General features: G+C 39.4%; 2 protein-coding genes across 2 annotated transcripts; one reads left to right on the top strand and one right to left on the bottom strand.

Moving 5' to 3' along the window:
* Positions 1-6,560: 6,560 nt before the first annotated feature.
* On the top strand, positions 6,561-7,514 carry LOC130829201 (olfactory receptor 51A7-like). The gene has a single exon (XM_057695477.1). It carries the CDS (start codon positions 6,561-6,563, stop codon positions 7,512-7,514), a length of 954 nt encoding a protein of 317 aa, XP_057551460.1.
* A 4,069-nt stretch (positions 7,515-11,583) lies between these two features.
* Positions 11,584-12,555, bottom strand: LOC130860850 (olfactory receptor 51S1). Its single transcript, XM_057749397.1, has one exon. It carries the CDS (start codon positions 12,553-12,555, stop codon positions 11,584-11,586), a length of 972 nt encoding a protein of 323 aa, XP_057605380.1.
* Between the last annotated feature and the right edge of the window lie 2,089 nt (positions 12,556-14,644).

The following is a 14,644-nucleotide window of genomic DNA, read 5'->3' as shown; positions in this document are numbered from 1 at the left end:
ACAGGTACGGAAATTGAGACTGTGATTAAAAATATCTCAACAAACAAAAGCCCAGGGCCAGATGGCTTCACAGGTGAATTCTATCAAACATTTAGAGAAAAGCTAACACCTGTCCTTCTCAAACTCTTCCAAAATATAGCAGAAGGAGGAACAGTCCCAAACTCATTCTACAAGGCCACCATCACCCTGATGCTAAAACCAGGCAAAGATGTCACAAAAATAGAGCATTACAGGCCAAAATTACTGATAAATATAGATGCAAAAGTCCTCAACAAAATACTAGCAAAAGGAATCCAACAGCATATTAAAAAGATCATACACCATGATCAAGTTTGACTTATCCATGGAATGCAAGGATTCTTCAATATATGCAAATCAATCAATGTGATACATCATATCAACAAACTGAAGGATAAACACCATATGATAATTTCAATAGATGTGGAAAAAGCTTTTGACAAAATTCAATATCCATTTATGATAGAAACTCTCCAGAAAATGGGCATAGAAAGAAATTACCTCAATATAATAAAAGCCGTATATGAGAAACCAAAAGCCAACATCGTTCTAAATGGTGAAAAATGGAAAGAATTCCCTCTAAGAACAGGAACAAGACAAGGGTGCCCGCTCTCACCATTATTACTCAACATAGTTTTGGAAGTTTTAGCCACAGCAATCAGAGAAGAAAGTGAAATAAAAGGAATCCAAATTGGAAAAGAAGAAGTAAAATTGACACTCTTTGCAGATGACATGATATTATACATAGAAAATCCTAAAGACTCTACCAGAAAACTGCTAGCACTAATTGATGAATTTAATAAAGTAGCAGGATACAAAATTAATGCACAGAAATCTCTTGCATTCCTATACACTAAGAATGAAAAAGCAGAAAGAGAAATTAAGGAGACTTTCCCATTTACCATTGCAACAAAAAGAATAAAAGACCTAGGAATTAACCTGCCTAAGGGGGCAAAAGACCTGTATGCAGAAAACTATAAGACAGTAATGAAAGAAATCAAAGACAATACAAACAGATGGAGGGACATACCATGTTCTTGGATTGGAAGAATCAACATTGTGAAAATGACTATACTACCCAAAGCAATTACAGATGCAACTCAATCCCTATCAAATTACCAATGGCATTTTTCACAGAACTAGTAAAACAAATCTTACGATTTGTATGGAAACACAAAAGACCCCGAATAGCCAAAGCAATCTTGAGAAGGAAAAATGGAGTTGGTGGAATCAGTCTTCCTGACTTCAAACTATACTACAAGGCCATAGTGATCAAGACAGTATGGTCCTGGCACAAAAAAAGAAATATAGATCAATGGAACAAAACAGAAAGCCCAGAGATAAACTACGGTCAACTAACCTACGACAAAGGAGGCCAGAATATTCAATGGAGAAAATATAGCCTATTCAATAAGTGGTGCTGGGAAAATTGGACAGCTACATCCATAAGAATGAAATTAGAACACTTCCTAACACCACACACAAAAATAAACTCAAAATGCATTAAAGACCTACATGTAAGGCCAGACACTATCAAACTCCTAGAGGAAAACATAGGCAGAACACTCTATGACATCCATCAAAGCAAGATCCTTTTTGACCCACCTCCTAGAATCATGGAAATAAAATCAAGAATAAACAAATGGGACCTCATGAAACTTGAAAGCTTTTGCACAGCAAAAGAAACCATAAACAAGACAGGAAGGCAATCCTCAGAATGGAAGAAAATACTTGCCAATGAATCAACAGACAAAAGATTAACCTCCAAAATATACAAGCAGCTCATGCAACTTAATACCAAAAAAGCAAATAACCCAATTCACAAATGGGTGGAAGACATAAATAGACATTTCTCCAAAGAAGACATGCAGATGGCTAACAAACATATGAAAAGATGTTCAGCATCACTAAGCATTAGAGAAATGCAAGTCAAAGCCACAATGAGGTATCACCTCACACTGGTCAGAACGGCCATCATCAAAAAATCTAGAAACAATCAATGTTGGAGAGGGTGTGGAGAAAAGGGAACTCTCTTGCACTGTTGGTGGGAATGTAAGTTGATACAGCCACTATGGAAAACAGTTTGGAGGTTCCTTAAAAAACTAAAAATAGAATTACTGTATGACCCAGTACCCCACTACTGGGCATATACCCAGAGAAAACCATAATCCCAAAAGAAACATGTACCATAATGTTCATTGCAGCACTATTTACAATAGCCGGGACATGGAAGCAACCTAAATGCCCATCAACAGATGAAATGATAAAGAAGATGTGGCACACATATACAATGGAATATTGCTCAGCCATAAAAAGGAATGAGATGGAGCTATATGTAATAAGGTGGACAGACCTAGGGTCTGTCATACAGGGCAAAGTAAGCCAGAAAGAGAAAAACAAATATTGTATGCTAACTCATATGTACGGAATATAAAAAAAAAAAATGGTACAGATGAACCCAGTGGCAGGGCAAGAATAAGGATGCAGATGCAGAGAATGGACTGGAGGACATGGGGTTGGGGGGGTAGGGGACAAAGGGGAAGCTGAGAAGAAGTGAGAGAGTAGCATAGACATATATACACTGCCAACTGTAAAACAGATAGCTAGCAGGAAGTTGCTGTATAACAAAGGGAGATCAACTTGATGATGAGTGATGCCTTAGAAGGCCAAGACAGGGAGGGTGGGAGGGAGTCGCAGGAGGGAGGGGATATGGGGATATATGTGTAAATACAGCTGATTCACTTTGGTGTACCTCAAAAGATGGTAGAAAATTTTAAAGCAATTATATTCCAATAAAGAGCTTAAAAACAAAGAAACAAACAAACATAAAATAACAAAGAAAGCAGGAAGAGAAAACCCCTTCTTCCTCTGGTGTTCCACTACCGCTGTCTACTGACAAGTCTTAATATTTTGCCAGCCTAGAGAAGAGAAATATTTACAGAGCCCAGCACCATTATCATGGCGCAGGCAGAAAGAAATTTGGAGGTGAGAGATGATAAATGAGTAATAAGCCAGATACCATTATGGGTGACTGACTATTGCAAACCCTGCAGATCCATCTTTGAAACATTACCAAATATGTCTCACGATACTCCATCCAGGAAAATAAAGAGGGAAATATTTCTCCATTGGATCCTATTTCCCATTGGCCAAAACTGACCCTCTGAGTTGTTGATTGCCCCACACTTCTGGGTTGCACATTCGTGAACACCTAGTAAGTACCTGTGAATGTCTCATGGCTCAGTGTCAGCCCTGGGGCAAGAAGCAAGAGGTGCATGGTGCAGGCCTAAGGCAGGCTGTTGTCATGTTCTCCCTGTGTGAAGCCAGCCAGGGATTGATGGGGCTGGTTACTGAGCCAGTGACTAGACAATGAGAGTGAAAGGTTTGAATGGTGCACTCTAAGAAGCTGATTTCCAAGATGAACTCAGACCCTGATGTTCTAGCCTGGAGAGCTTGTAGTTGACAGATTCGGTTGTCTCAGAGTGAGGTTTGGCCATCCTGACCGTTGTACTGAAAAGCCATCCTAGCTCTTTTTTGCTGTTGTTTTTTGGTACAACCTGTATTTCCCCTTTTAATCCCCATAAGTCAATTAGGGTGACATACTTAATTTCTGTTTCTTTTCTTTCTTTTTTTTTTTTTTAACCTTCGATAGAAGAGAAAAATGGTCCAGAAAAAGGTTTTCATGGGCCACATGTTTTGGAAGGAATGGAGGTAGCTCCAAGGCAATGGGGAAAGTGCTATGAGTACCTAAAGTGCACAGAAGTGGTCTTGGAAAGACCACTGAGAGCAAGTCCCTTTATGGGAACTATTTGTCATTGTTAAATTCATAGCCTTTTACATTAAAATAATAATATTAACAATAAGTGGAAAAGAAAAACAAGGGAAAAAGAAATGAAAGAGGAGGTACTGGGCAGGAATTTGAATTAGAAGATATAATATACAGGAGGATAATATGTGTTATTTCATCTTTTACCTAAATATACTTAGATAAATGTACCTCTTACCTAAATTTAGCCCCTCTAGGGCCAGAGTTCTTACTGCCTTCCTCCCTGAAACCAACAACAACAACAACAACAAAAACAATTTTTTTTGGTTCCACCTGCTTTTCCTCTTGGTTCCATTTTGGGACCTGGAGACCAATGAATTTTCAACTCAGAATGATGCAGATACCTGTCAAAAAGTGATGGGAGGAAGTAGCATAGGTGCATTTGAGCATATAATTCCATTATGATCCTAGACTGATCAGTAGATCAAGATTAGACATTTGTATTACCTTATCTAATGCTTTAACTGGAATATACATTTTGGGGGAGGAATGGGAAACCAAAATTAATAGTTAACAGGCTTCTCTCCTTCAGTCTCCTGCCTGACCTGATCTGATGACTGCAGCCCTCAACCCCCACACATCCCCTCTTCTACTAACCTGGAGACAGGGTCATCATTGTTGGCTTATCACAGTTGATTCATTTATCTGTTCTTACTTTTTTAAGAGTAAGATGTTTTGCTAGATCTTGTTTTCTGTTCTCTCCCTGAAAAGTCATATGCCAGCCTATAAAATATTACCAAAATTATACCTTTTATTTACTTACAATCTTCCAAGTTGAGGACTGGATAAAAATTGATATCCTCTTCTAAACTTGAGGTTCCAAGATACCAGGATTACCTGCGACCCTTGGCTTTTTCTTCTGTGAGGTTAAGTGCCTTTGGATGACAGTAAATGTGAAGGGACTAAATAAAAGACAATGAATAAAGGAGGAGTCTATGATAAATTTGAGACCCTTGACCTACTTAAATGAATTCACATTAAAAAACAAAATTAGACATTGTGATGACCAAATAGAATTCTGTGGGCAGAATTCTACATAAGGTCTGTGGTAGTCTCACGCTGAGTCTGCTAAGGCCTACACTTAAGCTTGGAGCCACAGCTGGATATGGGCTGCCTTCCCAATATCTGAGACTGTCTTTCCCCAAAGCCTGTGCCTGATATGGGAACAGGGTCACAAGAGTTAAACCTGTGACTGTGAGACAGAGCCTGCACTCTGCATGTTCTTAGGAGAGCGCCTTATTGACAGAGAGTGAGTAAGCAAGTGGAGTCCGTATTCCCACGGGAATACGGTCCATTCTCAGGAGGATGTGCCTCTGCTAGAGAAGAGCATGAGAATATAAGTAAGGATGTGGATTCCCAATAGGATGCTGAAGCAAAGAAGCTGCGGAACCTGAATAACCTGAAACCTCGCTACCCTTGGTCTGGGATAAGGCAACCAGGAGCCTGGTAGGTGTCCTAGAGACTCAAATTGAACTTCCTTAAGATGATTTTATGCTTCCCAAGGAAAACTGCATTTTATAGACATCAACCCAACGCCTTTCAGAAGGATGGAGATAAAAATGTTTCATAGGTTCTCCAGCCTAAGGGATCAAGCTATATTTAGGACAGCATTGATAGCTGAAAAGATTAGTGTCTGTAAGTGGGATGGGGGTACATCTTTGTATTTGCATAATGAACACAGTTGAAAAAATAATGTTATCAACAGTAACTCATTTACCCGAGTTAGGGTGGAAGCTTGTCAATAAAAGGCTCAGAAGTGGAACTTTGGACATGACCGATTTTGAGGGGTCATTGAATAAGATTCATTGACTAATAATGGACAATGAGTTATTCCTTTTCTCGCTGTGTCTGAATCACACTCCCCCAACAAAGGCAGACTGTCAACTACACCACTGGGGCCTTTTTGGTCTAGAGTTGTTAGAAGGAGAGCTACCCAAGGTGTCAGTGATGCTGATACCAGAGATAAGAACCTGAATTTGTCAACAATCTAAGGGTAGACACAAAGAAGCCAAGAACAATAGGAAAGGAACTCAAGAACAGGGAGACAAGGGCAAGAACTGTGGCTATTCTGAGCAGGACCAGTAGCAATTGCATGAAAGGGTGTGAGGCTTTAGGTACCTATAAATGACAACTATGGTATATACTGCATGTCAAGGGAACTTTAACCACATTTGAAAGGCTGAGACAAAATGGACACTTAGTACTGTGATAGATCAATTTTATATTTTCACACACATGTTCCATGAACAATAATGTAAGATTTAGGCCTCCTTTAACTCCTGCTACTACAGCATCTCTGGTTTGTATGTGTACATGACCATTGACCACATCCATGATGTTTTAGCTTTTCCAGATTACAGTATATTGCAACTTAGTTTACTTGATGCATAAACCTCCAAAAGTGGTGGTTTAAAAAAAAAGCTTATTAAAGCACCTTGCTACTTCTCTAGAGTTGTTTAGAAGTTTATCAGGGAATAAAGGTAGACTTGAAGAGTATAAAGGTCTTACATAAAACTGAAGAACCCATTTAAGTCTACTCCATATTTTTGTTTATATAGAAAAATTTATATTACATTAATTCTTGACACCTAAATGTGAGCTATGTTTAATTTAACTGACAACTAAAGTGAGTTGTGTTCAGTAAATATAACTAAGAGAACTTCTGTTTGTTGCTGAATATTTATCTACCAGGAGCAGATACATGAGAGACCTATCTATGATGTTTCCTCTCAATACCTCAGAAGATGAACTCTCTCTATTCCTGTTGATTGGGATCCCAGGGCTTGAGCGTATGCACATTTGGATCTCCATCCCTACCTGCCTCATGTACCTCATGGCCATCCTGGGCAACTGCACCATCCTATTTGTCATCAGGACAGAGCCTTCCCTACATGAGCCCATGTATTATTTCCTCTCCATGCTGGCCTTATCGGACCTGGGCTTGTCCCTCTCCTCTCTTCCCACCATGCTGAGGATCTTCTTGTTCAATGCCATGGGGATTTCTGCTGATGCCTGCATTGCTCAGGAATTTTTCATCCATGGATTCACAGACATGGAGTCCTCGGTGCTCCTGATCATGTCCTTTGATCATTTTGTAGCCATTCGCAACCCCCTGAGATACAGCTCCATCCTTACTAGCTCCAGAGTTTTGCAAATTGGGCTGACATTTGCTATTAAAAGCATTCTCCTGGTTCTGCCCCTTCCTTTCATTTTAAAGAGACTCAGATACTGTAATAAGCGCCTGCTATCCCACTCCTACTGCCTCCACCAGGACGTCATGAAGCTGGCGTGCTCTGACAACAAAGTTAACTTTTACTATGGTCTGTTTGTTGCACTCTATATGATGTCAGACAGTATGTTTATTGGTGTCTCCTATGTGTTTATTCTGAAGACTGTATTGGGTATTGCATCCCATGGGGAACGGCTTAAAGCGCTTAACACCTGTGTGTCCCACATCTGTGCTGTGCTCATCTTCTATGTGCCCATCATCACCTTGGCTACCATGCATCGCTTTGCCAAGCAAAAGTCCCCTTTGGCTATGATTGTGATAGCTGATGCATTCTTGCTGGTACCACCCTTGATGAATCCCATTGTGTATTGTGTAAAAACTCGGCAGATTAGAGCGAAGGTCCTGGAAAAGTTGGAAAAACTGGGTCTAAAGTCTAAATGATAAGGCAAAGGTGGAAGTTCCATTTTCTCTATAGCAAATTGTCTTAGGAGCAGGATAATGTTAATAGGAGATGTTTCCATTTACTTCATAATCCTTAAATGATATTAGTTAATTATTTGAGTAATCAATTAGTAGCTATCGGGGATTTCATACACCACAGCTTTTTGATATTAAGGAAGAAGATGCTTGCACTTCATAAAGTAGGAAGTAATACTTTTGTTGTTGTTGGGGGAAGATTAAGGACACCTATCCTCAGGTAAATGAGTGAAGGGTAAGACTCCAGAGAAACTTTAAGGAGCTGAACTCTAACTGGGAGAACTCTGCAAGGCTCTGGACCATTTAGGATCTTTATATTTGCCTCCCATCATTTGCTTCCTCCTTGTGACCCACATTAAACCCTTTCCAATGTGTCTAAGTTGGTCTAAGTAGGTTTTCTTCCTTGCTGCTCAAAGGGTGGTACACTGATCTGCCACAGTAGCATCTGGGAAGTAATTAGAATTGCAGAGTCTCATGCCCTGTTTCAAGCCTATTAAGTCAGAATCTGCCTTTTAACAAGATCCTAGGTGATTGGTGTAGATGTTAATGTTTGAAAAATGTAAAATACTTTCCTGGGCTAATGTGAAAGGGAAACCTGGACAGTGTGTCTTTTGCTGAAGCCAATTTGGGTGGAAATCATAGGAGGAAATTCTAGGTGGGCACTGGCACTTGACAGCATTTTTAGTAAAGATGAGGGGCTGAGTCCTTGGAGCACAAAGGATGGAGACTTATACCCATTGTCGACATCAGGCATACGTCTCTCCCATTGATACATTGTTGATTTCCACAAGGAAAGAGCTATGAATTATTCAATTTTAGAAGTCTCCTCATGATGAGATACCTTGTCCATTGTATATGCTTGGCAGATGTATCTCAATTTGAACTAAAATAGTCTAAACAAAAGAGTGTAGGTAAAATAAAGAATTGTAATAAATATTAGAGAATAAATAATGATTCCTGAAGTTTCTATGAAGAGGGAAAACTTGAATCATGGTACCAAATGGCATTCAACATGTCATGAAGGCCAAAAATAGCAGTTTCTCAGGTTTTACTGGGGGTGGAATTCAGGAGTGAATCAGGGAAGCCATCACCCAGGCCCAACTCAACTCTTCACTCTACTCATCTCTTACCAGGGAATTAATATTGACAGGAGGCTAAATGGGCCTTTGTGGGAGACAGGGATTCTTCCCTTGCGTGCTACCTTCTGCATTTAGAGTAGCCAATAATACCATTAGGTAGTAATCACTACCAAGCCACAATAAAGAATCCTCACCACTGTAGCCATGCAGACATCCAAATAACTTTAATACCTGAGGCTCCCTGGACCTCAGTCACTTCCTGACATTTTAACTGGAGCCACACTAAGGTGCCCCAAGGACCTCCTAATGAGAAAGGGTCAGAAAAGGAACTTTAGGAGCCACTAGGACTATGCCACTCGTCTTTCAGGGATCAAAGTCCAGGATTACTGCTAAACGGTGAGATAGCTCCAGACTGAGGACTTAGAAGCCAACCCAGGGAAGAAAGGGTAAATAGGTTTCAAAAGGAACTAAGCATCCTCTAAACTATCTACCCTGATAGCTTAGCCCTGTCAGGGAGGAGGCAAGATGTGTAGAAAACCTCAGGACTCAGATGAAAAAACAAGTCCTTTGGTTTCAGCTCTGCCATTTCCTGGCTGTGTGGTCTTGAAGAAATTACTTTCTATGTATTGGGTATTATGATATATTTCATATGTACTTTAATATTTAAAAATAATTTCTTCTTTCTGCTAGCACAGTTCCCACTACTCTCAGTCTGAGTGTGTACTTGACCCACGTGTTTTTATTATCACCTCCTCCTCTAAGGTACCTGAATTTATTGATATGATCCCTTTCTCTCTTTCTCTCTCACACACACACACACACACGCACACACACACACGCACTTAAATTCTAGACACAAGTGGAGAGGGCTTTGTTTAGTAAAGAGAGCAAATCAGAGATCTCGGTTTTGCAAAGCTTTTCCTGGTCTGCCGTTTTATCCAACTCCCAGATATCACTGTTACATTTTGTTTACAGTTATAAATGTTCTTGCTAATATCTCTCTCCCACTATGTTCTGTGAGAGGAGAAAGAAAATTTGAGTTTTTCCTGAAATTTATCCGTCAAGCTGGTGTGGAATGATTTTCAGAGAGAGAACAGTCCCCCTACTCCGCACCCCCCATGGCCAGGAGTGGTAATAGTGACCACTAGACCAAGGATTTGACAGGATTGATGTGAATGTGGCCAGTGGCCAGGAGAGAGTGAGAGTCAGGAGAGAGCAGTTGCAGCCCTCCTGTGAAAGGAAGTGTTCTTTGCTCCCCTCTCAGTAAAGTAATAAACACATGGAGGCAGCCAGCGATTCTGCATTTAGCTCATCTACCACTGAGTTACAAAGGTCCATTCAAAAGCTCTTTCAGCAGTTTTGTCTATATAATGAGGCAGTAGGAACTTAAACTTCCAGCTGTAAAGTTCTTTATACAGATTAAATACCCACATGAAGTTTAAACAGGTGAAACACGAATGCCATTATATAAAATGAGAAACAACATTTTAATGTTCACTTAAACTTTCATAAAGGGTTAGAGATTCTAATGAATTGAATAAAATAAGAAAATGAAATAATTTATATGAATATTAGGGAAAAGTTACTGATCATCTATTTTTACTTATTTGAATGCTAAATATGAATAAAATCCAAAAATTAAAAAAATACTCCTATAAACTTTATGTAATTTGGTAAAGTATATATTAATGCAAGATAAAAACGTTTTTCTCAATCTAGCAATATATGTGTAGAGATAGAAATGGGGAAATGTTTTATTTATAATAGCAACACAATCATACATTTAAAAACTACATAGAAATAAATTTAAAGTGAATAATTTTATTGAAAAGTATAAAAAATGTATTAATAACAAACACCTATCATAAATTCTTGGATATGAAAACTTATCATACATGCTGATTCTCTTGTATTTAATCTATTAAAAAATGTAATTCTTATTAGAATTCCAAAGCCCTTGTTTGTTTTGTGAGAGGGGATCATTTTATATTGATACTACATATTAACTAAATCACAGTATGAGGCTATTCTAATAGATCAGTGATATGTGAATATATATTATACATATATGTCATACTCCATAAAAAGATTTATAAATTCCATATGCATACATACATCTAAAATATGAAATACATAGTGTTTTATTTCAGTGAGAAAAAGACAATGTATTTGATAGATGATGCTGCCACCAGTACATGATCACCTTGGTTAGTATAACTTTGGACTTCTGACACAGAAAGACTTAGAAGTAAAAATCATTATAACAATTCTAGGGAAAAAAAAGCATGAGAGAATATAAGTAGAACATATCGGTCAAAGATACTTGTTTTAAAAGCAACATATGAAACACAAAAATTATAAAGAAATATAAATGTGGATTTGATTATGTAAAATTGTATTTACTTGAGATTTGGTTGCTTAAATAATGACACAGGCAAATACTATATTGGTAAAGGTATCCAACTAGGATTTCTTGCACATTTGTTTTTAAACCATAAACAATCTAATAGAGAAATGGATGAAGGTTTTTTGAAGAGGCTATCCATGGAGGAGGAGACAAAATAGGCAACAGATATGTAAAAGACACTCACTGTTAATATTAGGAAAATCTGACATAAAATGAGATTATTCTCACTAATAAAATTGATGAAAAATTAAGAATAGTGGTAACAGTGAATTTTCGTGGATGGTTGTGACAAGACTTAGATTCTGGTCCTTTCTATGCCATGGATGTGATGTTAATGGCAGGTCACAATGGACCACTGCCCTTCTCTGAGGCTTGTAAGCTTTCATCAATATGCATATGCACACTTCTAGGGACAGGTGGATGCATCTATGTATACACACTTTTGTGGACCTCAATGACCATTTCATGCATGATGAACTGCGTTCTCAGTCATGGAAACCTTTGTATCAGGTAGCCTGGAACCACCAAACATGGAGGGACATCCTCCTCACGGAGCACAATCCACCTTCCTGGGCTGCAACCTCTTGCAAATTCTCTCTCTAATCTCCTTCATCTTGACACTATAGAGAACAGGGTTTATCAAAGGAGGAAGCAGGAAGTGAACATAGGAGAGAAGAGTATGGGCAGGCTGAGGAATTGGCACCCTAAGACGGTCAATGAGTGCCAGGAGGAGCATGGGCACATAGAAGAGAAGCACAGCAGAGAGGTGGGCAGCACAGGTCTGGCCAGCCTTCCAGCGATGCTCACTGGATCCCAAACTTTGCAACACCCTGCCAATTAGGCCATAGGAGAAGAAAATAAGCATGGGGTCCAAGCCCATGGCGGACAGGACCACAAAGAGGCTGTAGGCTGCACCCCAAGCTCCGGGGCAAGCCAAACGGGCCATATCTGGGTGCAAGCAGTAAGAATGGGTGAGGACTTGTGGATGGCAGTAAGGCATGTATGCCAGGAGGAATGGCAGGGGCAGATGGAGACCCAGACATCGGAAAGCAATGGCCATGCAGATCTTGCTGACGACATCATTGGTGAGGAGTCTTGGGTAGTGGAGAGGGCGGCAGATGGCCAGTGCCCGGTCTAAGGCCATGGCGAGTAAGACAGAGGACTCCATGATGGAAAAGAAATGGACAAAGAACATCTGAAGGAGACAGGCTGAGGCAGGGACGGCATGAGCACCCACAAGCGCAAGACCCAGCAGGGTGGGCATCAGGGCTGTGGCCAAGCCAACATCAGACACACTGAGCAGGAAGAGGAAGAAGTACATTGGGCGATGCAGTGTGGGCTCCAGGGCAATGATCCAGAGGATAGCACCATTGCCCAGGGCAGAGAGAAGATACACAGTGATGAGGGGTATCGTCCACCAGGAGGGTACAGCTGACAGGCCTGGCAGGCCCACTAACAGGAAGGTGGGGGCCATCGAAGTGCTGGTATTGGGAGCTGAGTGGGTGAGGAATGTTGACATAGTTCAGGGTCCCACTTTGAACTCTGGAGACTGAAAACTGATTAGAAAGATTTACTTAATCTCATGACACTTGCATAATGCTTTCTAAAACTGCTTGCCCATTCCTCTCCTGCCCCAGGCACAAATACACATACACATTCTAATATCTATGCCATAGTCATCCCTTGCTTTGGAGCTTTTTCTATAGTTGTCTTCAAAGCTTTGATTCTCTCCCTAAATTGTTTTCCCATTTTCCTCAACCCTGTTTTCCCCTGTAGCTTTTCCCTTAATGGCAAACACCTGGGAGGGGTTCCAGACTCCTACAAGCATGTTTTCTACTCCTCCCAACCCCAGACAGTCTGACTTTCGTGCTGCCTTAACATACTTATATTTCAATTCACTTTAACTGCTCTCGTTAAGGTTACCAATTATCCTTTTATTACTAAATTAAGTGGCATTCACATTTTCTAAACTGATTTATTTTTCAATGAGTTTTGGCTGTTATGAATACACTTTCTCCTTTTCTTTTTAATTCTACCTCTCAGAATTTATCTTCTTAGCTCACCATGCCCTGTCCCATCCACTTATACATTGATATTTTTGAGGAGTCTTTATTTAGCTACTTTCTTTTTCCTCAGTGGTATTCCTCATGACTTCAAATTAAACTTTATAAATTAATGAATCGCAAATATATCCTCCAGATCATTCCACATTTATCTCACCCAAATCTCTACTTGGATGTGCCAAGTATTTTAAATTCAAATAATCCAAATCAGATCTTAATAGATGTATCTTTAAACCTATTCCAGCTTCCTCAACTAGGGGACAGTGGTGGAGAAATTACAACAATGAAAAAAAAGACAGGAAACATATTTTGGTTCCCTAAGTCAGTTGGTGGCATTACCACTCAACAATTTCCAAAATAAAAGACTCATAATTAGACTCACTTCACATATAATATCCAAATGTTATTTATAATTTCAACAAGAAGGGCTGGGCACACACTATAGTAATATCTCCCTCCTTCAGTCAAATATCCAAAAAAGTTAGAACTGAAATTCCAGACTAAAGGGCCATGAAATTCCAGTGTGGGGAAGAGCAAAATAAAAACATGCTAAATTATGTTCTTAGGGGAATGATATAGATTAACTCTAAACATTTATTAGAAAATTCTAACTGTGTATATGCTAAAATATGAAGTGAAACATTTTTAAATAAAATGTAATAACTTCCAAACTATAAAAGGAAAATAAATGAACAAAGATCTTAATAATCCAACAGAAAACATTAAAAGAGGGATAAATAGAAACAGATGTTCATTTCAGTCATGATGGAGTGAGGAGGCTGAAAAATCCTCTCTCCCAAAAAGCAACTATAAAACTGGTAAAACTGTCATTAACGTAATTTCAGCATTCTAGCAATCCATCAAAGACACAAGCGTATTCATTAAAACTGCTGAACTACGGAAAATAAAAAACGCTGTCTTTGCTTGGTGGCCTGGGATTGCTCTCATAATGCCTACTGCCTCCGGTTCCGTCAGCAGTGATCAGATAGGGAAAGCCAACAGCTTTGGTCTAGCTGCCTGAGCTGGCTTCCCTGATTTAAGGTTATCAATTAGTATGGTAATCTTGGTGGCAAGCAAAAAGGGAGGGCCAGAGGCTCTATTACCCTGTGGCAGCAGTTTTCTTTGGGGCAAGCCATGGATCAGCAGACAAACTGGGGATTTAACAAAGAGTTCTGGCAAAATGGCACATGGAATTCCAATCATATTAATAATTACAAAGTACATGGACTAAACAATCCTCAAAAATAAAACAAAAAACAGACACTGTTGGGGGGGGGGGAGTCGAGGGAGAGAGGGAATACGAGGATATGTGCATAAAAACAGATGACTGAACTTGGTGTACCCCCCCAAAAATAATAAATAAATAAATAAAATTTAAAAAAAAAACAGACACTGTTATACAGAATAAAAAAGAAAGAAAAACTATATTCTGCACACAGGAAACACCTTAGATTCAAAGATATATGTAGATAGGGTGAAAGTAAAATGATGGAAATACATATACCATGCAAACAATAGCTATAAGAGAGCTGGAATGGCTATACC

The sequence above is a fragment of the Hippopotamus amphibius genome, chromosome 9 (genome assembly GCF_030028045.1).
Source record: "Hippopotamus amphibius kiboko isolate mHipAmp2 chromosome 9, mHipAmp2.hap2, whole genome shotgun sequence".
NCBI lineage: Eukaryota > Metazoa > Chordata > Mammalia > Artiodactyla > Hippopotamidae > Hippopotamus > Hippopotamus amphibius.
Note: the sequence above shows the minus strand (reverse complement) of the source record. Positions and strands in the feature narration are given on the sequence as shown.

Coding starts and splice junctions, on each gene's coding strand:
- LOC130829201 (XM_057695477.1), top strand. CDS start 6,561: ATGATGTTTCCTCTCAATACCTCAGAAGATGAACTCTCTCTATTCCTG.
- LOC130860850 (XM_057749397.1), bottom strand. CDS start 12,555: ATGTCAACATTCCTCACCCACTCAGCTCCCAATACCAGCACTTCGATG.